Consider the following 25,666-nt stretch of genomic DNA (forward strand, 5'->3'; position numbering starts at 1 on the left):
ATGTCCCCTTGGCTCTTTGTTTACCCAGCTATAATAGCATGCATCCCTTCTCATTATAGTTAGCCATACACACCTCTGTTCCCCTAGATTTTAAGTTCCATGTCTTATCTTTGTGTCCTAAGAATCTGACACCAAGTAGACACTCAACTATGGATACAAGAGGAGGAGAGAAGGGGTGGAAGGTGGAAGAGGAACGTGAGGCCTACTTGAACTTCTGGTGTGCCCCTGAGTGGCAGCATGCCACTGGTGACACCATCACCTGCTGGTGGCAGCATGCCACAATTGCTGGTTCAATGTTTTTTGAAATGTCCTAAGTATTAACACTTTTGAAGAATGGCTCCACATCACTGTCTTGGAAACCAAGACCCCAAAAGACCCTGCCAGTCATCATTAATGTTTCCTCAGTTCCTCTTCACCCCTTTCAGTACAGTCTTTACATACACAAGGTCAGTCATACATATTTATTTCAAGCCACTGATGAAGTGAAGGCAGCCTACCTTCAGGTTTCTCTCCTACCGTTGTGAGTTCAGACTCCTGGCTTGGCTCACTGGTTCCATACACGTTGATTGCACGTACACGGAACTTATACTCGTGGTCAGGCAGCAGGTCCTGGACGTTGAAAGAGGTGCTGCGGCATGTGGCTAGTTCCTTCCACGTCTTGTTGGCTGAGTCCCAGATCTCGATGCTGTAGGACTGTACAGCACTGCCCCCATCGTACGAGGAGCCGTACCAGGACAGGGTCAGTGAGGAGCTCCGAATGTCAGAGGCACAAGGTGTGCCAGCTGGGGGGTCTGGCTTATCTGGGGATAGAGAAGCACAACATCACCCACACTTTCCAGAACTGCAGGCAAAGGAAGTTTTTGAATTACCTGTGTCATTGGGGAAAGGCAGCCTAGAGAACCCACTCTGAAGTCCCTGGTCCTGCGTCTCTTTCCCTCATCCGCATATCACAGTTAGAGCTATGTACAAATCCACCTGTACAGAAAGCCCCACGTATAACTATTTGCTCCAAAAAAGGCACCCCCTCCTTTTTATTGCTAGTTTTCCAGTCTACATGCAAGTCACGATTTCCTGTACTTTGCCCAAGTCATAAACATATTTGTCAGAGTAAACAGATCTAGGAAGCTGCCAAGAAGGCGTGGACTATTTCCCATCGAAAACATGTTTTGAGAAAGAGACAGTTCAGCATGAGTGTGTGTGTCTGTCCTTCGGGCCCTTGGCCAATGACCTGTGACATAACTAGGGGTCTGCCTCCACTTTCTCTGGGTCTTGAGAAATGCCTGCCCCAGCAAGGGGCGGTATAGCACAGTGTTTCTGTTCTGAAGTCAGACAGATTCAGGTTTGAACACGGATCTGTCCCCACACAGTAGCTGTGAATTGCCCTGTGCCTCAGTTTCCTCATCTGTAAAATGTGAATAACAGCACTTGCATCACAGGTGGTTGTGAGAAATTCTTAGAAGAGTGGCTGGCTTGACTAGTCATTACTGTCAAGATTATTGTAGGAGTTTATTTCTAACTTTATATACTCAAAAATTACTCCTACCCTACCTCTTTTATTCTCAGAGGGCTGTTGAGATATAAATAATTTCAAAAGCAAACCACAATAGCAAATCACAGCCATCCCTGACTAATGGACAGAAAATGAGCTGAGGATACAAATAAGAAGTGGCCCTTTTGGCTGGCTGCCTTCTCATTCAGATGACCTGGCCTCAGAACTAGCAGTGCTGCCAACTTCAAGTCAAATCATGGTAGCCAATACTTTAATGAGGCTCTTGAGTTTTGCTGATTTTATTAGTTGCTTATCTGAGCAAAACTCTCCTATTTTTCAGATTTAGTTTTTGCAGATGGTTGGTTAGCTACAGATATCTGTGTTCATTAACCCTTCCTCTCCCCCAATGCTTTTTGAGTTCATGAAGCCTACAAACTAGCAATTGAAACCATGCTTTTAAGCTATGTCATTCCCAGCAAATTTGAAACTGGTTTGTTTGCCTGACTTTCTCATTCAGAGAATGGTGCCAATATGTTCCTGCCTCTTAGGGTTTTTGCAAGACTCAAGTCAGCAAACATAAAGTACTTGACTGCTACTCTCCCACCCCCAGCAAGGCAGGAAGGCCAAAGGCAATTTCTGTAAATGACCCTGTCTATATGGAGAAGAAAAATCTGCATGTGTATACATGTATATACGTATCTACTCATACTCATATTCCTTCTTGTCCCCTCTCCCAGCCCTGCTGATCCACATTCCAGCTCAGAATGTGCTGCCTAGAAACTGTCTATCCCCAGTAACCAAAGCCCTGGGAATGATTCTGGGATTGGGACAGAGCCACTTCCCAGTGCTGGCAGTCATGCCAGAGGCCTCCTGTGATGGAACCACTTTCGCTGGCTGTTTAATATGTTCTCTTAGAAAAACTGTTTGTTCTGAGAGATATATTGGCCTTTTTTGAAACATTTCTGGTTTTGGCTAAGATGTTTATTACTCTAAACTCTCTTAAAGACAAGTGGTTCAAGTCCTCTCAAGACCCAGCTAAGGAAGTAAAAAAGCCCAAAGAGGGATGGAAGACAGACCCACTACTCCTCCCAGAGAAGGCTGCTTGGAAACCATGTGACTGGCCACGGCTGGAGTCGTGTGGGTTTATAAATGAATGCACTCTGCCAACTGATCTTCCTTTTGCTTTGGTCAAGAAAAGAAAACTGAGAAATGGGTGTTGCAAAAGAGTACCCTACCCTGTTTTGTACCCTACCCTGTTACAGATTTGTACCCTACCCTGTTACAGATGTCTCTTGGCTGAAAATGAGAACCTATACATGACACATGTGATATATAAGACTTGTCACACAAGAGAAGATGCAAAATTCAGGGAGAGGGACTTTAATTCCAAGTGAAACTCCAACACTTTTAAGAAATTTGCTACCAAATTAGGAGTTCAGAAAAGACCCAAGTCAGAAGTCCTACGAGATGGGAGGCCTCCCACCCCTCCACCTGCCTTTAGAGCTGTGGGCTACACTTAATGCTTTCTGTTCTTTCTAAGCTATGAGCCCCATGCAGTGGTTGAACTAGTGAGGGATGAAAACCCTCAGAAAAGAACAGATGTCCTTAGAACAGGGTGCTCCTGTGAGCCTGTCCTCCATGGCGACACACTCAGACTGGGAGGGAGACCCTGGGCATCTCTGGGTGAGGGAGACTCCACATTTCCTCCGAATTCTCCCAGGGCTCCCTGGAGGCTTGATTAACAGACTAGGAAACTCAGTTGAGTCTAAGACAAGAGTCTCCAATGGCACCAGCTCCAGGATTTTCTCCTCAGCAAATGTTCTAATTCCCAGGAAAATGGAGGATCCCGTCCTACAGCTTCCCACTAGAGTAACTGCCCTCGAGGTCTCTTGGTACTCGCTTATTTGAAGATGACCAGTGGCTGTGCCTAGCCCCATCTGGATGTCCCTTCCCTGGGACTTCAGCAGCTGCTGGAAGGACCCCCAAAGTTCATCTACCTGGATAATCCTAGCCCTTGAGAAATGGGTCCTCAGCAGCTAAGGCATTTTTCTTACCAAGAAAACCCAGCAGTCAGTGGCAGAGCCAAAAGGAGATTCCAAAAAGCCTCTGGACCCTCACTCCAGGGCTCAGGACTTTCCAGGCTATCAGGCAGAATGAGCTCAAGAAGGCATCTTGCTTAAGCCTGAGCTGAGCATTAAGATGGGAAATCATGCAAGCTCCAAACTCAGCATTTGGGGATTATTGGGTATTTGGGGTTCTCTCTACTTTGTTTTTCTCCTTTAAAGATATGAAAAGAGACCTGCTTTTCTCGTGCTGGGTGAGTGACCTTAAGGAATCCATCTGGGTGTGCTGCTCACTGCCCCCTCTCTCATTCCCTGCAGGCCAAGACCAGGGGCGCATGCACAGGAAGAGGCTCTGAGCATCGCAAATTCCTGGGCTGCCTTTTAAAATATAACAATAATAAGTCTCCAAAATAGCTAAATATCACTTATTTAAGCTAACAGAGGGAAAGGCTAGTTTTTATTATCGTTTGAAAAATGGGAGTCAGAGATGATCTGAAAAGAAAGTGTTCTTTTAAAGAATATACGATAAGAGAAGTTTGCTGCTAACAAGGAGGAGTTGTATTCAACTGGCCTTATTTAGCTGGTCTGTAAATGCATGAAGACTCTCTGGAGCAGGCCAAGTGATTCGTTTTACCTCATGTACGTTTTACATCTGCTTAATAAACCCTGATCAGAGAATACAGAGATGCCCCTGGAGATGCACAGGTAAATCTGAGCTTCATCAGGTTTACTTTGAACTAATTCTGAGTGCACGGGCTCTGAATGAATGTGGCTTTGCTGTGTCCATCAATGTGAGTCCTATTTTATTGAGCAATTCTATTCTTAGCTCTTTGAGGGGGAGGCAGACAGAAAGCCTCGGTTCTCCTCCATTCCATTCCCCTCCCAGGACGGCACTTAACATGCTGCTCCTGCCAGCTGGCGGACAGCCACGCCAATGGCCCTGTCAGCACTGGCCGCAGAGAATAAGAAACTAAACCATAAAAGGCCAGAACTGCAGCCCGCGCAGTGGTTCTGCAGAGGAGGGGAGTGCGTGGCACCGCGCGGGAGCTGGGCATCGTGGGGGCTGGGGGAGGGACGGCTGAGTACAGAAAAGCAGTTCAAAGAAGCTGACCCCAAAGTTGCTTAAGGAGGAGCAGATGAGAGAGAATATCAAAGAAAAGTTTGAACTGATGCTTGCTGATAGGACGGGAGTATAGGGCCAAATCAGTGCTTCAGAACAGATCTAAATGTACCAGCAAACTGGATCACTAGCACCAAGCCTCCACAGGTTCCTGACTGCTTAGGAGGAAATTATTCAAATAAGCACCTGGAGTCACCAAAAAGAGACAGAGTGAGAAAAGGGTTGTTCTCCTTTAGAGATGAAAAACCCATTCCCTGACCCCTTTGTACACCAGTCTTCCCCAGTGTGAAACTTCTAACAGAAAGAAACAAAAGAACGGGGGTCAGAGGAAGGAAGACAAAGGGAAAACAGGGGACACAGGACAGGGTGACAGACACGGAGAAATGACTGAAACAGAACACAGGGTGAAGAAACAAGGCCAGGGAGAGAAACAGAGCAAGAGAGAAAGTAAAGAGAAATATGGACAACCGGGGGTAGGGAGTGGATGCTGGAGCTCAGTCCTCTGTGAATTCCCTCTCCCAGGTCCCCCGTGTCCAGGGACCATCTTCCAGGGGGCTTCGCAGTACTTTCTGTCTGGGGAGTTGGGCCAGGGCGTGGAACCCGTGGTCTGTGCTGGTAGCTGGCATGGGCGCAGCTCACTGGCCACCTCAGTTGTCTTCCCAGCTCTGTATTACTTTGACCTTTATCCTTGTATCTTCCCTATTTACCTGGTTGGACAAGGACTTCTTCTTCCCCAACTGCTTAGGGGCTGGAGGGAAGTGCTACAGGGCTTCCTGAGGCTCAGCATGAGAAAAATGGAGGCACAGACATCAACAACTCCGTGGCATGTGGATAGCTCCCCAAAAGGCTTGCATGTCCCTCTCAAGATGAATTTTACAGCCAGAGTGTTCCTTTACCTTTTGGGACATTCTGTACCTACTTCACACTCCCATGAGTGGCACTGGAGGACAAGTGTTTGAAAGTTTAGAGCTAGTTCCCACTTAACCCCTGACGCACTATGTTACTTTGTTCAGATTAGTCCTCAGTTTCTCCTGCGTAAGACTGGGAAACATCAGCCCTGTCCATCCTAGTCCTAAGGTGAGTACGAGATGAAGATGGGGAGAAAAACTGCTTGAGAACTAAGTCAGGGAATCACAGAATGTCAGAGAGCAAAGCCAAGGAATCACAGGCCACCAGAGAACAGAGGTGAGGAACCACAGAATGTCAGAGAACAGAGTCGAGGAATCAGAATGTCAGAGAACAGAACTGGGGAATCATAGAATGTCAGAGCTACAAGAGACCTGAAGAGTCAATGTCTCCAACTTCTAACTTCATGTCTAGATACCTCCATAAGAGAGATTCCAGGGGAAGACTTCTAACCACCGTAGCCACACAAGCCCTGTTACCAACAGTTCCTTTTGTTCTGTGTGCCCACGTGTGTGTGTACCAGGAACACACAGGAAAGGCTAGTTTGCAGGAAGTTAAGGTTGGGATCAGCACACACAGCTGAGAGTTTTGCACACTGCATAAAAGGGGCCTAGTGGGGGCATCTGGGCCAACCTGTCCTCCCCAAGGCCAGGTCATGAGCTCTGGGGTGAGGCTGGGGGTGTTGTACCCTTTTCACTCTGCCCAGCAAGGCCACTTTTTCTAATTTTCACAAATATGCCCTGTAAGCTTGAAAGCCAAGGACAAATGGAAAACCCGCTCGGGTCTCGTGCACACATCAATAAATACCAGGTCAAAGGCTTTCACCGCACAACATATGAAGGCCCACAAATGCATGAAGCATAGAGTCTACTCTCTATCTGTCTGCTCTTCTGCCTGCTCATTCTTCTGCTGTCCCAAGCACCTGCCACACGGGGAACAACTGTAGCAGAACATGACAACTGGGGGAGACTGGTTAGAAAACTCTCCTGATGCTCCAGGAGAGAGCTGACCAGGGTACGAAGACAGTGGTAAGGAAGGAGAGGAAAAGTGAACTTGAGAATCAGTCTGGAGATAGACCCCACTCAATTGTGGGATGAAGGAGGTGATAAGGAAAAGCGAGTGGAGTTAGGGTTGGGAGGTCATGGTGACCTCAGAACAGTCCCTGCAGACTAATGGGGTGTGGGGGTGAGGCCACAGGAAGCTGGAGGGTGCTGGGAGGTGAAGAAGCAGAAATGCAGTAGAGACTCACCCCTGTCAGAGAGAGAAGGTAGGGTGGTTAGAGTGAGAGAGAACATTACAGGAGATATTCATGCCTGTGCATCTGGCTAAGATGGCGACACTTATGGGCTGCTGGGAGGAGCCAGGAGGGAGGAGGAGGTTGAAGAGAGAAGTAGGGATGGTGGAGTCCCCAAGGGCCTGGGGTCCAGAGCACAGGAGAAGGGAGCAGCCTTTGGTGGGCCCAAAGTGGGCCATCCCCAGAGTCTAGAGGGTGGAGTCAGGATGGGGACAGATACAGACACCTGTGGTGTGGGGGCCAAGAAGGTGATCAAGCTTATGCCTCATGTCTCGTATTTCTCAAAGAAGCTAGATGTCAAAGTCTGAGGGCAGGGAACTCCAGGAACAGCTATCACAGAGAGGTGTTAATAGAGACAGGGAAAAGGATTTCTGCCCAGCCTTGGCCCCTCTGCTGAGCCTGGAGGTCAGCAGGCTCTAGCAGGGAGTCTGTAGGTTGCCATGATCTTCTTTCTGTGGTGCCTTATAAATCAGGCACAGGAGTGGTGAGAGAGAACGGGTGATGAAGTCCTGAGGCCCACATATCTTGCCTGGGGGCTCCCTGCCTTCCCCTTGCCCCAAGCTCCATGCCACCCAGCCACCAGACTCACCCACGACAGTGAGGTTGACCTGGGCCTGCCTGCTGCCCAGCTTGTTCTCCACCAGCAGTGTGTAGCAGCCACAGTGCTCCTGGCGTGCAGCCAGGATGGTGAGCTTGCTGCCGTTCTCGCTGTTCTCCACCTTCATGTGCTCGCTCTCCTGGATCTAGGAGTGGAGGATGGAGCAGGTGCTGGAGCCTTGGGTCCTTGGGCTAGGAAAGGAAGGGGGCTCCTCCCCATTCCCTACTTCCTGAAGGATGCAGCTGGACAAGCTGTGGGGGGCTCAGTCTAGTCTGGACTCTGCACTTCCCCCTGAGGCCCCTTCTCTCCTGCATCCAGAGCCCAGCTTCCCTGAGGGTGCCAGGTCTGTGGTGGGCAAGGAGGTTGCGGAACAGGGGCAGAATGGATGAACGAGCTGAGCACTCACTGCTCCCAGAAGTATCCTGGTCTCCCTCTACCTCTCTGGAATGGGATGATAGGAGAACTCATCTCAGCAGTCATTCACAAGGTCCACTCCAGCGGGTTCTAACCTGTTCTGTGCTGTCCAATGCTGTAGCCACTAGTCACATGTGGCTATTTAAACTAGTTAAGTGGAAACAACCCAGATGTCCATCAACTAATGAACAAATAAACAAAATATGATCTGTCCTGACAATGGAATATTTATTATTAATTCATTGAAAGGAATGAATTACTGATTCATGGTACAACATGAATAAGCCCTGAAAAGAGTATGTTAAGTAAAAAAAAAAGAGAAAGCTACACAGAGAGGATGACATACTGTATGATTCCACTGATATGAAACATCAGAGTATGCAAATCCATAAATACTGAGAGTAGGTTAGTAGTTGTCAGGGCCTGGGGAAAGGGGAGGAATGTCTGCTAATGGGTCTAGGGTTTTTTACTGGGATGATGAAAGTATTCTAGAATTAGATAATGGTGATGCTTGCACGACTTTGTGAATCTACTGAAAACCACTGAATTGTATACTTTAAAAGGGTGAATTTTATGGTATATGAATTATATCTTAACAAAGCTGCTATAACAATTTTTAATTAATTAAAATTAAATATTCAGTTCCTCAGTTGCCCTGGCCACATTTCAAGCGCTCAAGAGCCACATATATATGGCTGGTGGCTGCCATATTGGATAGCACAGAGATAACACTTTCATCAGGGCAGAAAGTTCTGAGGGACAGAGCTGGAACTTGGCTAAACGTCTCTGAAAAGTGATGAGATTCCATCTTATTTCAGACAACAGTAGTCCAGATGTCGCTCAGGGCAAACATACTCTGGGATTCATGCTCTGGAAAGGCGAGCTTCTTATTTCCATCTTTTGAGACCAGCCCTACTTTCCACCCTGTTAGTACTAAGTGTTCATCTCTGGGCCTAGGAGAATTTGAGTGGTTTTAAAACAGAGCAACAGAGGGCTCAGAGTAAGTCTTCACAACTTCCCGCTCCTGTGCCAACCCACCATTCCAGGGTCTCTGCTGATCATGCGTACAGACACACACTACCACCGTAGGACTGGTGGAGCTGCTGGGCTCCCCAAGTCCTTTCAAACCTGGTTGTCTGGAAATTCAAACATTTTTCCATAGGAACCATTATCATAAATTGTAGCTAGATTTCTGGGTCAGTCAGACACGATTCCATTTATCATACAATTCTTCTATCCAAATACTCACATTTGCTTTTATCCCTTCAGCATGTGGCAAGTTTAAGCAGTTATGACAGACATGAATCAGCGGGCTGACACAGAATCACAGCAAGCTCATGGAGTCTAAGGGTCATCTTGGGTCACTGGCTCGACTTTCCTGACTCTGAATAGGATTCTAGACTGCGCTATCAAATCAGATGAGGGCCATGGATGGTTTCTACTTTTCCCCTCACACTTTTCTCTATTACACAAATTGCCTACAAAGGCAGGGATTATTGGTAGATTCAGAAGCAAAGGTTAGCAAGAACGCAGGTTTGGCAGGTGAGCGATGGTAGGGGAGCGGCCTCTCCCATTTCTAAAGCTATGAAGAGTGAGGCCATTTCCAGCATGGCATTTCTCATCCCTTTTGGTCCAAAGGCTGTGCGGGTTGTTCCCAGCACCCCCAATGCCCACCCCATCCAGTCACTGACCTGCTTTCGGAACTTCATCCAGGTACAGGTGATGGGCTGGGTGCCTGTCACTTTACCAAACAGCTCCACTGACTCTCCCGCGCGTACCTTCTGGTCCTCGGGGAACTGGATGATCTGAGGGGGCATTGCTGAGGGAGGACAGGGAGAAAGTAAGCGAGGCGGAAGGGTCTCAGGCATTCTGATCACATTTGATGCCATTGTCCACAGTGGTCTGTTGGCTTCTCTCTTGGCTTCCAGAACCTTCAGGGTAAGACTGAGGGACAGTGATCCTGCTGTAGGACATCCAAGTTCATGGACCTGCTGGGTTTGTTCCCCTCTTCCTTCTGATTCCCTCAGAAGTGACCCACACAACTTACATGTCATGATTCTCCATTTATTGGTTGTACTGGAATTTGTGTCTTGCCCTAATTTTTTGAATTGAGGTCCTAACTCACCTATGAATTAAGCAGCACCTTGCCTTCTAACCTCCAGGTCACCCTGGCTGGCAGGCTTGATTCAAGTACTCAAGTGTCATCCAGTGGAAAACAGACAAGGGCTCCACAGAACAAGGCACACAGAGCCAGGCACAAAAATAGCCCCGAAGGGGTCATGTACACAAGGGCAGAGCAGGGGATGGATGGCAGGGCAGAATTCAAAGAAGGGGCAGGCAGCAGAGTTGCTAGTCCTGTGTGATGCCTTCAACATGGGAAGCAGAAGGAAAGACAAAGCTGTGGAATGGGATCAGGAGCCAGGCTGTGCAGAGGCTCTCCACAAGCAAACAGCCTGAAAAATGCACAGGTGGAACTGAGGTTGGGGGTGGGGTTGGGGTTGCAGTGGGGTGTCTCCTGGGATCACATACCCAGGTGTCAGTCTAGCAAGGTAAAGGCAAAACCCCCATGGCAGATGACTTCTTTGCCCCCAGATAGTGCCGTGGCCAATTACCTGCCTTCAGAGGTGTCTTGGGGGCAGGTTTCTTTTTCACAGTTGCATCACCTGGAACAAAGAAGTCCACAAGTTATTTCCTGTAGTTCTGTTTTTTCACAAAGCTCCTGATCCTGGGAAGATGCAGTCTTGTACACTGACCCCTCATCCAGGGAGGACTCTTATTTGAACATGTCTTTTCAGGCTGAGCACAGTGGCTCACACCTGTAATCTTAGCACTTTGGGAGGTCGAGGCAGGTGGATCACTTGAGGTCAGGAGTTTGAGACCAGCCTGGCCAGCATGGTGAAACCCCATCTCTACTAAAAATACAAGAAAATTAGCTGGGCATGGTTGTATGCACCTGTAATCTCAGCTACCTAGGAAGCTGAGGCAGGAGAATCACTTGAACCTGGGAGGCAGAGGCTCTTCTGAGCAGAGATTGCACCACTGCACTCTGGCCTGGGTGACAGAGTGAGACTCTGTCTCAAAATAAATAAATAAATAATAAATAAGTAAATGAATATGTCTTTTGAGAGATCACCTTGCTCTTTCATACAGCCAACCTCACAGACAAAAAAGAATATCCGTTCTCAGGGACCTATGAAAGGGTCCCTGAAGCCTCCAATGAGGTTAAAAACTCCCCAAAATGCTTATGCTCCCAGAGCCCTTTTCGAAGATGATAATGCCACACTCATCAACCACTCTCTCACCCTAACTTTCAGGAAACTCAGAAAGGAAATTATGTCATGTCAGATAAACCAACTAAAATTAGCCTTTGGTGTGGATCCAAGGGTCGCAAGCTTCCTTTGGGTCACAGACTGTGGACTGGTGGCTTTCATTTTTTAAATGTTTGTTGGATGGATGAATGGATGAAAGAATAAATGGTCTCCTCCCTTCTTACTCCTACTTCCTCCAAATAACTCAAATGAGAAAAATGACTCAAACAGAAAAGTTACGCAGCACAAACCTATTCACTTGGCTAAATCACAATATAGCGCATGTGCAAGAACATCTTGAGCTGTCGTCACAGCTTGTTTCATATTTCTTCCAGGTCTTTGCTCAAAAGCCATCTAACCTATCTATCCAAATGAAACGAAAACCTACAGGCACACAAATACCTGTATGCGAATATTTGCAGGGGCCTTATTCATAATTGCCAAAAACTAGAAGGTATCCAAATGGATGAACTGTGGTACATTGATGCCACCAATAAAAAGGAACAAACTGGCCGGGCGCAGTGGCTCAAGCCTGTAATCCCAGCACTTTGGGAGGCCGAGACGGGTGGATCACGAGGTCAGGAGATCAAGACCACCCTGGCTAACATGGTGAAACCCCGTCTCTACTAAAAAAAATACAAAAAAAAAAAAACTAGCCGGGCGACGTGGCGGGCGCCTGTAGTCCCAGCTACTTGGGAGGCTGAGGCAGGAGAATGGCGTGAATCCGGGAGGCGGAACTTGCAGTGAGCTGAGTTCCGGCCACTGCACTCCAGCCTGGGCGGCAGAGTGAGACTCCGTCTCAAAAAAAAAAAAAAAAAAAAAAGGAACAAACTACTGATACACAGAACACAGACGAATCTCAATGATTTATCTTTTTCTTCTGCTCAGAGAAGCCAAACTCAAAAGGTCACATACTGTATGATTCCATTTATATGACATTCTAGAAAAGGCAGAACTATAAGAAAGGAGAACAGATTAATGAATGGTTGCCAGAGGTGGGGTAGGGGAGGGGTGGGCTGCAAAGGGGCACAGGGAAATGTTTTGTGGTGACAGAACCAGATCTTGACCATGCTGAGAGTCACATGATTATATTAATTTATCAAGACTCACGGAACTGTGCACTAAAGAGGGTGAAGTTCACTGCAGGGAAATTATACCTTAACATAAAAAATAAGGAAAAGCCACCAGTGAGATCTTCCCTAACAACCCCCTACAAACAGCAGCCCTGCCCCCAGGAGCCCTCATCCTTCTCATCTTGCTTTATGCCTCCCACCACCCACCCCATGGCACTTATCACCATGTGAAAAACTATATCTTATTTATTTACTCTCTGCCCTTCTCCTCCCCTTAAACTGTGAGCTTTCTGAGGGCAGGGACTTTTTTGGTTCACTGCTGTGTACCAATGTGCCTGGCACACAGTAGGCACTCAGTAACGATTTGTTGAATGAATGAGTGGGCTAATATTAACAACTATTCATCCAGATAGCTTCACCTCTGCAGATGAAGGGGAAGTGGTGTCATTGGCTTGGATATGGGTTGCCCTGTGACCACAGACAAGTTGGTAACTTGTGGAACTTGTTATGCATTTCCACAAGGGGACGCGTGCTGCTGCCCACTGAATGCCCCAGGAGGACTGCGTGAGGCAGCAATCGCTGACAGGAGCACACTGAGATCATGAAGCTGATGGCTGCCGGCTGTGTGGTTAAGCCCAGGGTGAGGGCTTCCACCAAGTTCACTCTGGCTTATTGTCATCATTGATCCATCCGTCCATCTCCAAAAAGTTACTCAGGGCCTACTGTGTGCCAGGCAAATGCCAATCAGGATACATGACTAACCTGGGTACTGAGGAGGAAACCAAACAATATAAGAAATCAGGCCTCAGGGTCTTAAATGTCAAGATATGTGGTCCACAGGAAAGAGGAAAGGCTTTTTTTTCTTTTTCTTTTGCCATAAAGGACAACTGGCATAGGATAACTGGCAACATCTGAATAAAGTCAATAAATTAGATGATAGTATTGGGTTAGTGTTAATTTAATGTTTTGATCATCAAACTGTGGCTTTATAAGAGATTGTTCTTGTTTTTAGGAAATACACACTGAAGTGTTTAGGTGTAGAGGGTATTCTGTGTGCAAATTACTTTCAAACTGTTAATAGTATATACGTATATATGTGTATATATGTATTTATATGTGTGTATATATACTTGTATATATGTGTGGAGAAGTAGAAGGAAGAGAGAAATGGAAAAAGAGAGGGAGAGAAAGAATACATGAAAAAACAAGGCCAGGTGTGGTGGCTCACACCTGTAATCTCAGCACTTTGGGAGGCTGAGGTGGGTGGATCACCTGAAGTCAGAAGTTTGAGACCAGCCTGACCAACATGGCAAAACCCCATCTCTACTAAAAATACAAAAATTAGCCAGGTGTGGTGGCGCATGCCTGTAATCCCAGCTACTCAGGAGGCTGAGGCAGGAGAATCGCTTGAACCAGGGAGGCAGAGGCTGCAATGAGCTGAGATCGTGCTACCGCACTCCAGCCTGGGTGACAGAGCGAGACTCCATCTCAAAAAAATAAAAAGCAAACATAGTAAAATGTTAACCTTTGAGGAATCTAGATGAAGGGTATATACAGTAATTTTTCATGCTATTTTTACAATGTTTTCTGTGAGTCTCAAATTATAAATGTTAAATAGAAAGTTATAAAAAAGATGTGTTATTCAGTCAACATGATGTGGCTGTTTGAATGGAAAAAGAACACTGTTGGTGGAGGAGATGGTTAGTTAGAAGGCTAAAAGATAGGATGTAAGATGGACCTGAAGGCTAGGGAAGGTCTGAACTGGAGAAAGGGGAGAACCCACAGGTCAGGAACAGACAGTGGCTCAGAGGTGAGAATCAGGGTGATGTTTGGTGGAGGCTGGCAGAGCACAGGGCTGATATTGGACAGCAGGGGTATGAGGATAGTGGACACTCTAAATTAAACAAAATTAAGGTGAGGCATAGTGGTTCAGCCTGTAAGCCCAGCGTTTTGGGAGGCCGAGGTGGCAAGATCACTTGAGGCCAGGAGTTCGAGACTAACCCGGGCAACACGTCAAGACCCTGTCTCTATAAAAAACAGTAAAAACAGCCAGGTATGGTGGTGCATGCCTGTAGTCTCAGTTACTTGGGAGGGATTGCTTGAGCCCAAGAGTTCAAGGTTACAGTAGCTATGATTTTGCCACTGCAATCCAGCCTGGGTGACAGAGTGAGACCTTATCTCAGAAAAAAAGAAAGAAAATTAAAATTTTGGTCCCTTGGTTGCACTAGTCACATTTCAAGTTTTCAATAACCATATGTGGTTAGTAGCTATCACACTGTGTTGACGTGGGACATTTCTTTAATCACAGAGAGTTTTGTTAGACACTGCTGGCCTCAAATGCTAAGCTCAAGAGCTGAGGCTTTGTCCTGAGTGAACAGCGAGTCCTCACTCAAACAGCAGTCGGGCTGGGCTAGAGGTCCCTGATAGGCCTTTCCAGCTCTTGGGGGACAGATCCAATTAGGAGGCTATTGCCATACCTTGGAAGGCACTGATCAAGATCCATGCAGAAAAGAAGATGCAAATGAGAGGCAGAGGAAAGTTAAAAGAATGTAAGGGGCTAAACAAGAGGGAGGTACACAGATTACTTTGAGATTTCTTGCGTAGATACACATGGAAAGTCATACTGAAGGAATATAGAATTAGGAGTACCAGACTAATATTTCAGCTTGAATCCGTTTGTAGTTTAGAAACCCAGGACCAGAATTCCAGAGGGAGGTTGGTGGAGACTGGAAGTGAAAGATTCCAGAATTAAAGAAGCCATTAGAATGGAAACCATGAAGATGGGCCATTTCTTTGGGGAAAGAGAGTGCAATGAAAGAGGAGCAGAGGCCAGGGTTCGATCCCAGGTGTGTCCACAGTAAAGAAGCTGAGACATGGGAGAGGGCTGTGGAAGGACCCTGAGAGCAGGAGTGTCGCAACAAGCAAGGGTAGAGGAGGACAGATGCTGGGAAGAGCGCCAGGTGTGCCCAGCATGGAGTGAGAGATGGTGATGCTGGAGAGGCCAGTTCCGTGGGACAGCATGGTCCAAAGTCACCCCAGAGGAGATTCTTGAGTAAACAGTGGGGAGTGAAATAGTCAAGGATGCTGGAGGTGAAAGGACAAAGAGAAACAAGGGAACAAGAGGGAATATGAAGCTCAGGTTTCTTCTGAGGTGAGAAAAGAGAGAAGACGACAAGGTGGAAAGCAACGGCTGGGGCACAGTGGAGAGGGAGAGCCCAAAGATGCTAGAGGGAAGAGCATGGGGAGCCAAATCCTTTGGTGGGGGAGACCAGATGGGATATGGGATGCCTGTGACTGGCTGAGCCACAAAGACCCTGGCCGTCTTCGTCCAGGACTGTTGGGAAGAGAGAGGCCCTCCAGGGAAGAAGAGAGGCTTCTACTGGAGCCCAGATCTGATCTCTGGAGAGAGGAGGCCATCTGCTCAGAGGAGCTACGTGGAGGGCTGTTGTCATGGGCTGAATTGCGCCTCCTCAAATTCACATGTTGAAGCCCTAACCCTTGGTACCTCAGAATGTGACCGTATTTAGAAATAGGGCCTTAAAAGAGGTAATTAAATTAAAATGAGTCCATTAGGGTGGGCCATAGTCCAATTTGACTGGTGTCCTTATAAGAAGAGATTAGGAAGAAGAGAGAGAGAGACAGAAAGGAGCGAGAGAGAAAGACGGAGGAAGGGAGAAGGAGAGAGGAGAGCGAGAGAGACCAGACAAATGCACACACAGAGAAAAGACCACGTGAGGACACAGGGGAAAGATTGCCATTTTCGAGCAGAAACCTCGATCTTGGACTTCTAGCCTAGAGCTGTGAGAATCAATTTCTGTGGTTAAGCCACCCAGTCTGCTATGTTTTGTTAAGTCAGCCCTGGAAGACTAATATAGCTGTGGATGGGCATCACCAGTGGGGTGGGCACCAGTGGGGTGGGCACCAGAGGGTGTGGGAAGGAGGTTGACAGCACACAGCTACGAGCACAACATGAAATCAGGGGACTCTAAAGTCCTGCCCCGTACTTGGTGGCTCTGGGTAAACCCATTTGATTGGAAGTGAAGCCCTAACTAATCTTTCAGTGTCATAGTTAAATAGGATTGAAGGCCACATTTTTACGTTTGTTCTGCAGATTTGGAGCTACCATTATTTGAATTGGTTAGCATTTGAAGCTGGCTTGGTTCCTATCAGTAAAAACAATTTTAAGTGTTAACAATGTTTTATATCTTATTCTATACATATTTTATACGACCATCTGCTGAAATCCACTAATTGTGTGCTGGGCTTATAGGCTGAAAACACCTGATTGTAAAACCCGGTTTCTCAGAGAGAGCGTTTCACTTGGTTCTTATCCCAATCAAACACAGCAGGGAGCATCATAATGTCTCCATTTTATGAAAAAGGAGATGGCATCTCATAAAAGTCTGGTGACTTGCTGGGATCATAAAACCAGATGTTCTGGAGCTGGAAATGGGACCCAAGCCTCCTGCCACCCAGGGTATGGAATAAATAAAATTTGTTGTGGAGTTAAGCTACATTGTAAAGAAAGTATAGCATATAGTGCATGTTTTTTTTTTTTGGCACAAGGCCTTGCTGTGTCGCCCGGCATGAGTGCGGTGGCATGATCACAACTCACTGTAGCCTCAACCTGCTGGGCTACAGTGATCCTCCCATCTCAGCACTCACCCAGCTATTTTTTTGTAGAGAGTCACTGTGTTGCCCAGGCTGGTCTCAAACTCCTGAGCTCAAGTGAGCTCCCACCTCAGCCTTCCAAAGTGCTGGGATTACAGGCGTGATTGTGAGTGAGCCACCATGCTCAGCCTAAGTGCATGCTCTAACATCAGCCCCTCCCCCACCCTCCCCCTCTCTGAAACAAACAGATCCCCAGAGGATTTCTCTGTCCTTTGGGGCAAGTTTGGCCCCTTCAGCCATGTGGTACACCACCCTGTTGGTCAGTTCAGCCTTACACTACCCTGAGAGCTCTCATGTAGCACCTGTGCTTCTTCTCCTCAGTCCAGGTCCTCAGAAGAGGGGGCATTCTGCTTGTCCAGATGCCCAAACTCACAGTACTCCTTGGCTCACGAACTAGTTTCCTCTCCTCTGGAGTCACTCTTATTATTTTATTATTCCTGTCAGCCCTTTGTCTCTCATCCCCTTCCCTGACACCACAAACTTTATGTACTAGCCAGTCAGAGAGGAACATCTTAGAAGGAAAATAAAACCCAAGCACCTCTGCAAACTCCATAGTGGCTGCTGGCCACGGGACAGGCAGGGAGGGCAGAGCATGCCCTACTCAGGCTGCCCCTCTGAGGAGGGGCTCAGCCACCTCCTTTAGGCAGTCAGCCCGGGCAACACATCCTTCCTGCTAGAGCACTGCCCCAGGGTACTGTGCTCACCACTGCCCTTTGAGCTCCTCTTTCCATCCCCTATTCTCTTGCCTCCATTTCCCCTGAAGCCACACCTCTCTCCTGAGCCCATACCAATACATCCAACTACCTGACCATCGTCTCCCAGGGAGATGCCAAACACGTACTGCCAGCCCAACATGTGCAAAACCAAATCCAAGACCTTTTCCTCAAACCTCCTTCTTGTCCCCATTTCTCCCAAGGCCCCCTCCCTGCCCATATCCACTGACTAATGCCTGTTGACTATACCAACTGAGCACCTCCTCAGTCTGCCAATTTCTACCTTCCCACCATCAGCACTGTAGTCCCAAACTGCATCGCCTCCTAGGCCTCTGGTCCCCTGTCCCCCATCACATCTGTCACTCTGTGGCCAAAGTGATCTTTCTCAAATGCAAATATGATGTCACTTCACTGCCCAAATCTGTTCAGTGGCTGCCCACTGCCACTCAGGATCAAATTAAACTCGTCTTACGAGGTCTTTGAGCTCTGTCCCTGGCTTTCATCCCCAACTTTCTTGCTTGCTTTCCCAAGAGGGGACAACTTTCATCACACCCTCAACACTCAATATCAGTGGTTCTCAAAATTTAGCCTACATTATGATTGCCTGGAAAACTTAATAAAAACACAGATTCTTGGCTTCCAGGTGCTGATGCTGCTACTGCTGCTGGTCCCTGCACCTTCCTTTGGGAAGTACTGCTCTGTAATCTACATGGAATGTCTTTCAGTTTCTGCAACACCAGGCTCTTGCCTTCGCTCCTTTGCACATGCTGGGCCCCCTTCTCTTGGATAGCTCTTGCATGTTCTTTGGGCAGGTCCCAGCTCAAGCACCACTAATGCCCCGCTGGGTTCTTGGCCCTCTGAGGTAGCTCCATCACAGCATTCATCAGGCACTGCTATTTCAGAAACCTGTCCCCAACATGCACACCATGGCAAGCTTCTGGGGACAGGGATAGGATCTACCTTCTGTATCTGCAGTGTCTAGCATAGTACCTGGCACATGCCTGATAAATGGCCATAAAGGAATGAGTGAAACCCTTAAGGATTTCTGTTAACCTGGGAATTCCCAAGGAACATTCTTCCCCAGCCCTGGGCACTGATGCTGAGAAATACAGCCCTGGGGCCTGAATTTTTATGTAACTTTCTATTAAAAGGATCAGTCTCTGCTGTCGCATCTTGGATCAAAACTGCCAGGTGCTGAGCCTTCCACTCTAGATAGGAGATTGATATTAGAGGAAGTGAAATAGCCCAATAAAAACATGAGTCAAAACATTGGATCTGGAAGCCTCCTGGGAAACCTGGAGCAGGGGTGGGGAGGCCAGCCTCCTAACTGTCCGGTTAATCTGTTCCAGCCGAGCCAAGCCCTAACCGTCCTGGGGGGAAAAAAAGGAGGTCAGTAACCCACGGAAGTTTCCAGATGCTCAGTCTGAAAGCACCGGAATGCCTCGCTCTCAAACATGGAAAATCAGCAGGGCAGAGACCAGAGCAAACATTTGCAAGATAGGTGCGGAGCCTGAAGGTGGGTCTCACAGAGTCAAAAGGTCTGAGATAATGGAAAGCAAAGGAAAATTAGGGAACTAGCCCTACCAGCCTTGGGTATAGGGAGGTCCCTGGATGTCTGCCTCTCTGGGGACATTTCCCTTTTTAGGTAGGTAGTTAAAAATAGACATCAAATCCTTCACAATTCCCAAAATCAGCATGAACTTTCTGCCAAAGGCTCCTGAAAAGGACTCGGGCTGGGTTGAGCGTGGAGTGAGCACCCACCCCATAAGGCTGTATCAGAGCAGGGAGGAGGTGGGGGCACCTGAGGATGGAAGGCTGAGTCCTACCACACTGGCCCTGGGTGACCTGACCCACTCCCCCACTGCACACACTGGCCCCATCCAGTACATCCTTACACATATGTGGAGGAATATTGGTCATTTTCCCAGAATGAACATCTCTGGGCAAATTTCTTGCTCACCTTCCTCAAAGCTAGGGCTGTCACACAAGAAGATTCCAAAGAAACACCGCTCCTCTGATTACTGCAGACATCCATTCCCAAACCCCCAGGACGCAGAGCGTCAGGATGGTTATGAAAGAGGTGTGCTGGGCCAGGGGTGCCAGCATTGCTTGGGGGGTACCCTCCAGGTCCCCACTCTGGCCATTTCACTGGCTTATGGGAGACACTGGGAGAGTTGGGGAAGGAGTTGGGAGGAGTAGTGGGTGGAAGTCATAGGGTCACATACCTGTGGGTGGGAGTGTGCTAGGTAGGCACTATTCCTCCTCCCAGACCCACACTTTGGTTGGGAGTAACTGGGAGTTGGTGCCAGCTTTCAGAAACATTCATGGAAATAGCCCAGTCTCTCTCCCAGGGCTCCACATCTTTCACTGTCAGGCAAGTCTTGATGCCAAATCCCAACCTCTCTTCCACCTTTTGAATCCCATCAGGATTGAACATTCCCCATGACCTGCAGAGGAATGTTTAAAATAAAGATTTGATCCTGGGGAAATCTTGCATGGAAACTGGACACAGTTTTTAATATCCAGAGATGCTTTCAAATTGACACAACTTTCCATTTTAGAGGCAGACACATATGGGAGGTCTAGGCAAAGATATCTGAGAGTCTCATAATCTGGGATGTTCCAAAGTGACTGATGTCAGAGATGAAGCTCAGGCCAAGTCCAGGCATGGACTGCAAAGGGATGTTCCGTCGGCATCACCCCCAGTGGCAGAACCACAGTGGAGGAAGGGACCCTTGGAGCATGGAAACTTACGAACTGGTTTGAAAAATCAAATATTTATTATAAACCGACTGAGGGACCAGCTACTGAAGTTTTGGAGATGAACAGGACCCGGTTAATGTCTTCAAGGTATAAAAGCCCCACATGGATGCCCATTTATGTCTCTTCTGAAAGACCATCAATTTATACAGACTGCTAGGAGGAATTCCTAGAGTCTAGTATCAAACTGGCATCACTTCATGTGCATTTCCTAAGGCCACTTCTTAAGCCCCATCAATGCCTCCTTCACACAGCCAGCATGCTTGTCTCCCCTCACACAAAATTCCCAAGAACTCCCCTGGCCATTTGGGCCCCCTCCAGCTGGGACTCCTCTAAACCTGTATGCTTAAGGCCTCTTTCCCTCAGGACACTTTTGCTGCTGTGTGACCTAAACTATGCTTGCTGTAGCTTTGGACTCCTTCACACTTCAGATGATATGAAGGAGAGTTATTAATCTTAACTGAACTGTGTCACTCAAAAGCTTTCCATCCAATGGGCTGCTGCTGATGTCAGAGTCGGGAAAGGCCTGGGGTCAGCTGGAGAAACTCCCCATCTAACTGGCAAGGAAGCCCAGGTCCAGAGGAATGAAGGGCTTTGACCAAGGCCACATACTTAATTACTAGGAGAACCAAGACCTTCATCTCCTGCTTTCTACCTCATTGGCTTTCTTGCTGTGTCTTGTGCCTGATGTTGCCCCAGAACTGAGCATAGTAAGTTGGCACCTGGAGTCTGACAGGAGTATTTCTGCCTCCCCATGCCCTACTCAAGCTTAGGTGGAAGAGTGTGGGGTGTTTCTTCCCTGGGCCTGTGAACTTCTTTCCTGTTCCATCTCCAAAGGGAGGAGAGGACCCACGCTGGGCTGGGGAAGTACACGAAGTGTTTTAGGAGTGTTATTATTAAATATTCAACACGAGAAAAAGATAGCCATAAAGAACATTATTGGAACAACTGACAATAAATGTAGACTGTGAATCAATTAGACAACAGTATTGGTTCAATGTCAAATGTACTCTTTGATTTTGATGTCAATAGTTGCATTTTAGTTATGTTCTTAGGACAACAGAATAATTAGAAGTCAAGGGCATGATGTCTCCAATTTGGCCTAAAATGGTAGGTACCTATCTCTATCTAAATGAATAAATAAATGAATATATATAGAAAGAATGACAAAACAGTGAAATAAAATGTAAACAACTGGTGACTCTAAATAAAGAGCATACAAGAGTTCCTTGTACTATTGTTGCAATGTTTCTGTAAATTTGAAATTATATCAAAATAGGTATAAAAAATTCCCATCAAGAGGCACACAGCGAACACTGAGAGGTCTCAAGGTCCAGGGAGGCAAGTTGGCTGCAGCTCTCCTTCCCCCAGCTTTAGTGGCAGCCAGACCTCTGCCAGCCCTATCAGCCAGTCCTCCTGCCACCCGCAATGAGCCAGGGGACATACAGCCAAGCCACATGTGGACAGCAGAGTATGTCCTGAGACTGCTGCCAGGCCCGGGTGTAGTGGCCAGAACGTAGGTCAGGGTTGGCACCTCAGTTCTACACCTTACTAGCTGTGAGACCCTGGACAGGAGAGTTTAGTTCTTTGAGGCTCTGTTTAGCTCATCCCTAACATGGGAACAGCTATTTACAGCGCAGTTGAGAGAGACTTGGCTGAAGTGACACAGATCGAGCTCCTGAGGTGCTCCCAGTGCACAGGCACTCGGTAGACTCTGATTTTATTCAGCCTGCAGCTGTCCTGAGACAGGTGCCCTCACAATCTTCACTCCAGCATCTGGGTGGCTCCTCCCTGTCTGCCTCCTCCCCATCTGATGTTACCATTTTCTCTCCAGTCAAACCACATAAACCGCATTCCTCTCCTTCATACCCTGACCCCGTTTTCCTCATCCCGAAATCCTCCCAAGCTGCTCCCACCTCCCCCCTGCACTTGTGAGTCGGTGTCTGGCAGGTTAACTTGTACTTCTGTCCGCTTTCTCTCACCCTGTCCTTGCTTGCGTTGGGGTGGATGCCCTTGGCTTTTCCCTCATGCTCCCCAGTGCTCAGCAGGGAGGGAGGTGTGCAGAAGAGGGACCTGGTCACCATCTGTTTGATGAGAAAATCACTCAGCCTCACCCCAGGAAAGATGGATTTCCCTCTTAGACTAGGTACTTCTCAACCCTTGACACAGATGAACACACACACACACAGCCAGATCACTCATGGAATCAGACTGGGGACGGCAAAGCTAAGAGAAAAAGGCAAGTTGCAGAGGTGTACAGACTGTGTGATTCCATCTCTGTGAGGCAAAAATGCAATGGATGTACTTGTGCATGTATACAAAAATGCATGGAAAAAGTCATTGAGGATTTTTGGGGCTTGAGTAGAATTGGGGGTAGATGAAAGAGGACTTTCACGTTATACATAGTATATTTCCATATTGTTTAAAATGCTTAAATAAGAATGTGTGCATATATAATGTATATAATTAATAAACTAAGAATTATCCTCCAAAGGGAGAAAAGAACGGGTGCAGACCTAAAAGACATCTCCTTCACTTTCCATCTCTGGGCAGCCGCCTTCTCAGGACGCTCCAGAAACAAATCCCAGGGTGTCTCTCAGGCCCCCAGGATACAGGCTTCTGAAGGACAAGAGGGCGGGGTGCAAGCAGGTGGAGGGCAGCTGTAGCCAGCCTGGCACTGCTCTCAGTGCTGGGGCGGCAGGTTTGGGGTGATGGGGGTGGGGGGGTGGGGCGGTGGGCCAGCAAAGGGGTACAAAGTGGCCATGACTTTGGAGTGTGTGGAGATACACACTGCCATTCTTTCAGGGGCAAGATGTCTGAAATTCCAACATGGGGGCTCTGCACATAGAGTGAAATCCAAGTGGCGTCTACTGGAGTTAATCCAGTTGTGAATGTGTTTTCTGCAGAGATGAAGCACTTGCTGCCAGCCTGCTGCTCCCCTACTAACTCGGATGGTGCTTCATTCCCTGCTTCCAGCCTCCCCACCACAGGGTGCCTTGCTCTGCTCTCTGGGCAACGCGATACTCTGAGGATGCTGATGTGAGGGTCCCCAACACGGGTCCACACTTAACGGAGGCAGCAGGGGAGACCCCCTTCTGCTTCTCAAGACCCACAGTGTGGGCACCAGGCTTCTCCCTGGAACAGCTGGTTTCCAGCTTGACTGCACATGGGATGACCTGGAGCTTGAACAAATACTGAGGCCTGGCACCCACCCCTGAGATTCTGATGTAATTGGTCTGGGGACAGGGGAAGCCTGCGTGGCAGTGGTTTAGAAGCTCCCCAGGTGAATATAACATGCAGCCAGGGGTGCGAGCCGCTGCTTCAGACTCGGACAGTGACAACTTGCATGCTGTTTCCATAGCCTTCTGTTCTCAGGGCAGAGAGCCCAACTCCTGCTTGCTCATCGTCTCAAGCTTGTTTTCCTCCTCCACAGTTCGGCTCTGACCCCATCTCACCTCCTCAAAGGCTCATTGGAGTGGGTGTGCTGGAGCTGAGGGCTGGAGGCCGCCCACCAGATCAACCCCTGCACTGCAGCTTCTGCACCCAGGAGTGGGGGACAGCCATGCCATAGCCCCAGTTCACAGCCCCTGGTGCCCTTCCTACATTTCTCTGTCTCTTCTGCTCACAGTTTTCCATACCAAGTATATATAGCACGAGCCCAAGGAATATTTTTGGAAGATAAAATTATTAACCCATTCTCACTAGGTTTTTCTTGGTATTATGTATGCATTCCCAACAACTTATTAAATGTCCACTCTTGATATTCTCAGGCTATCTACCTTGGTTAAACATCAATGAGAAATTAATTCCAATTTCGCTGCCCCAGGCTGCGTTCCCCCAACAGCCTGGCTGGGGTATGTTCGAGGAACCCAAGTTCATCATTAGGAAGGTAAGAATAAAACAAAGTCACAAACACTGCGTTGTAATGGAAAAAGATTGTAGTCTGAATTAATCAGGCTCAATTACTTTTCTCTATCAGTATGGGCAATTAGGAGCTTATCTTGTTTTCTGTTTGTTTGTTTTAAAACACAGCATGTGCTGGGGATGTTCAAGCGACTCTGCACCCTCTGTTAAGACTGTAGGTTTCAAAGGACAGTTCTGCTGTCAAAATTAGATGAAAAATTATAAGGGCAGCCAGGGGGACATTGTGACTTTTGAGGCCCTTCTGCCTTTATTAGGCCCCTCCTCCACCAAAAAAAAGTACATAGATTTAATTATATATCGAGTATTATATTTGAATTATGTAAATTATAACTGCATGGGTATAAAGATGAATATATTCATGTTATGAATTAAAACATTGTCTTTGACTTAAAAGTTCACTTTTTTCTTCTAATTTTATAAGCTATTACAGCATTTGGCAGGCCTGTAAAAGCATTGTGGACCCTATGCGTGGTGCCTAATGGATGTGTGGGCTCTGGGGAAGCTGAGATCCAAAAAGAGGAAGGTAGCTGTCTATGGTCATGGAGAGTCTCCTTTCTCTCTCAGCTTCTTATACCACACTGCGATTTGCCTTCCATGAGCAAGGCACAGCATGTGTCATTCTGAAAGGTAATCGCTTGAACAGACTCTGTACAATGGAGGAGGGAGGATGAGACCCAGACACGTCTCTGTGACACTGGGAAGGAGGGAGTGGAGGAGCCAGGTGCTGACACTGTGGGAGCTGAGGTGAGGAAGAATTCAGGGATGAGGGACTTTTCAGAGGAGTTTGCCAGAAAGGTGTCCCATGGAGAGAGGTGCCAGAGAAGGCATGAAGGAAGGAACTTGGGGGCTGTGTAGTGCGCAGCGAAGAGCTCGGTTTGGCCTGAGTATAAAATAGAAGTAAAGGAGCTGGGGGTAGCACCGGGAAAGACAGGCGGGGGCCAGGCCACATGTGGGACCATGTGTGCACATGCGAGCTGGGTGTGTCCTGGGCACTAACACGTGGAGCTTCGCTTGTGGGTTTTGCAGGCTCTGGGGGCCACTACATATTTCAACCGGGAGTGATGAGATCAGAGCTACAATCCAGAAAGAGCCCCTGGGAGGGCAGGGTCAACGGGGGAGAAATCAGGAGGAGCTCTCCGAGAGTCTTGGTGGGAAGTAAAAGGGCGTGAAGGAGGTTGGGTGGGGGGGCTGACAGGAGGACAAACTGAGACGTGCAACACCACCCAGGCTGGAGACAGGCTGGGGAGAGCACTGGGATGGGGTGAGAAAAGGCCACTGGTTCTGTTATTAGGAGTTCACTGGGCACTTTGGGGTGTGGGCAGACATCAGACTT

General features: G+C 47.8%; 1 protein-coding gene and 1 long non-coding RNA gene across 7 annotated transcripts in view; one reads left to right on the forward strand and one right to left on the reverse strand.

Moving 5' to 3' along the window:
* The window catches only part of LOC115900708, a 48,017-nt gene extending 26,411 nt beyond the window's left edge, over positions 1–21,606 (forward strand). The window contains exons 3-4 of the long non-coding RNA XR_004060381.1: positions 18,999–19,165; positions 20,211–21,606. This is a non-coding gene — a long non-coding RNA (uncharacterized LOC115900708). The remainder of the gene's footprint in view (positions 1–18,998; positions 19,166–20,210) is intronic.
* Positions 1–25,666, reverse strand: part of MYLK (myosin light chain kinase) — a 223,453-nt gene that overhangs the window by 43,665 nt on the left and 154,122 nt on the right. For all 6 annotated transcript variants that reach the window (XM_030942155.1, XM_030942139.1, XM_030942161.1 and 3 more), the window contains 4 exons: positions 10,497–10,547; positions 9,576–9,703; positions 7,462–7,615; positions 498–800 (listed from right to left, as the gene is read on the reverse strand). In XM_030942155.1, coding sequence (XP_030798015.1) covers positions 498–800; positions 7,462–7,615; positions 9,576–9,703; positions 10,497–10,547 — 636 coding nt within the window. The remainder of the gene's footprint in view (positions 1–497; positions 801–7,461; positions 7,616–9,575; positions 9,704–10,496; positions 10,548–25,666) is intronic.

Source organism: Rhinopithecus roxellana, chromosome 1, assembly GCF_007565055.1.
Source record: "Rhinopithecus roxellana isolate Shanxi Qingling chromosome 1, ASM756505v1, whole genome shotgun sequence".
NCBI classification, from domain to species: Eukaryota; Metazoa; Chordata; class Mammalia; order Primates; family Cercopithecidae; genus Rhinopithecus; species Rhinopithecus roxellana.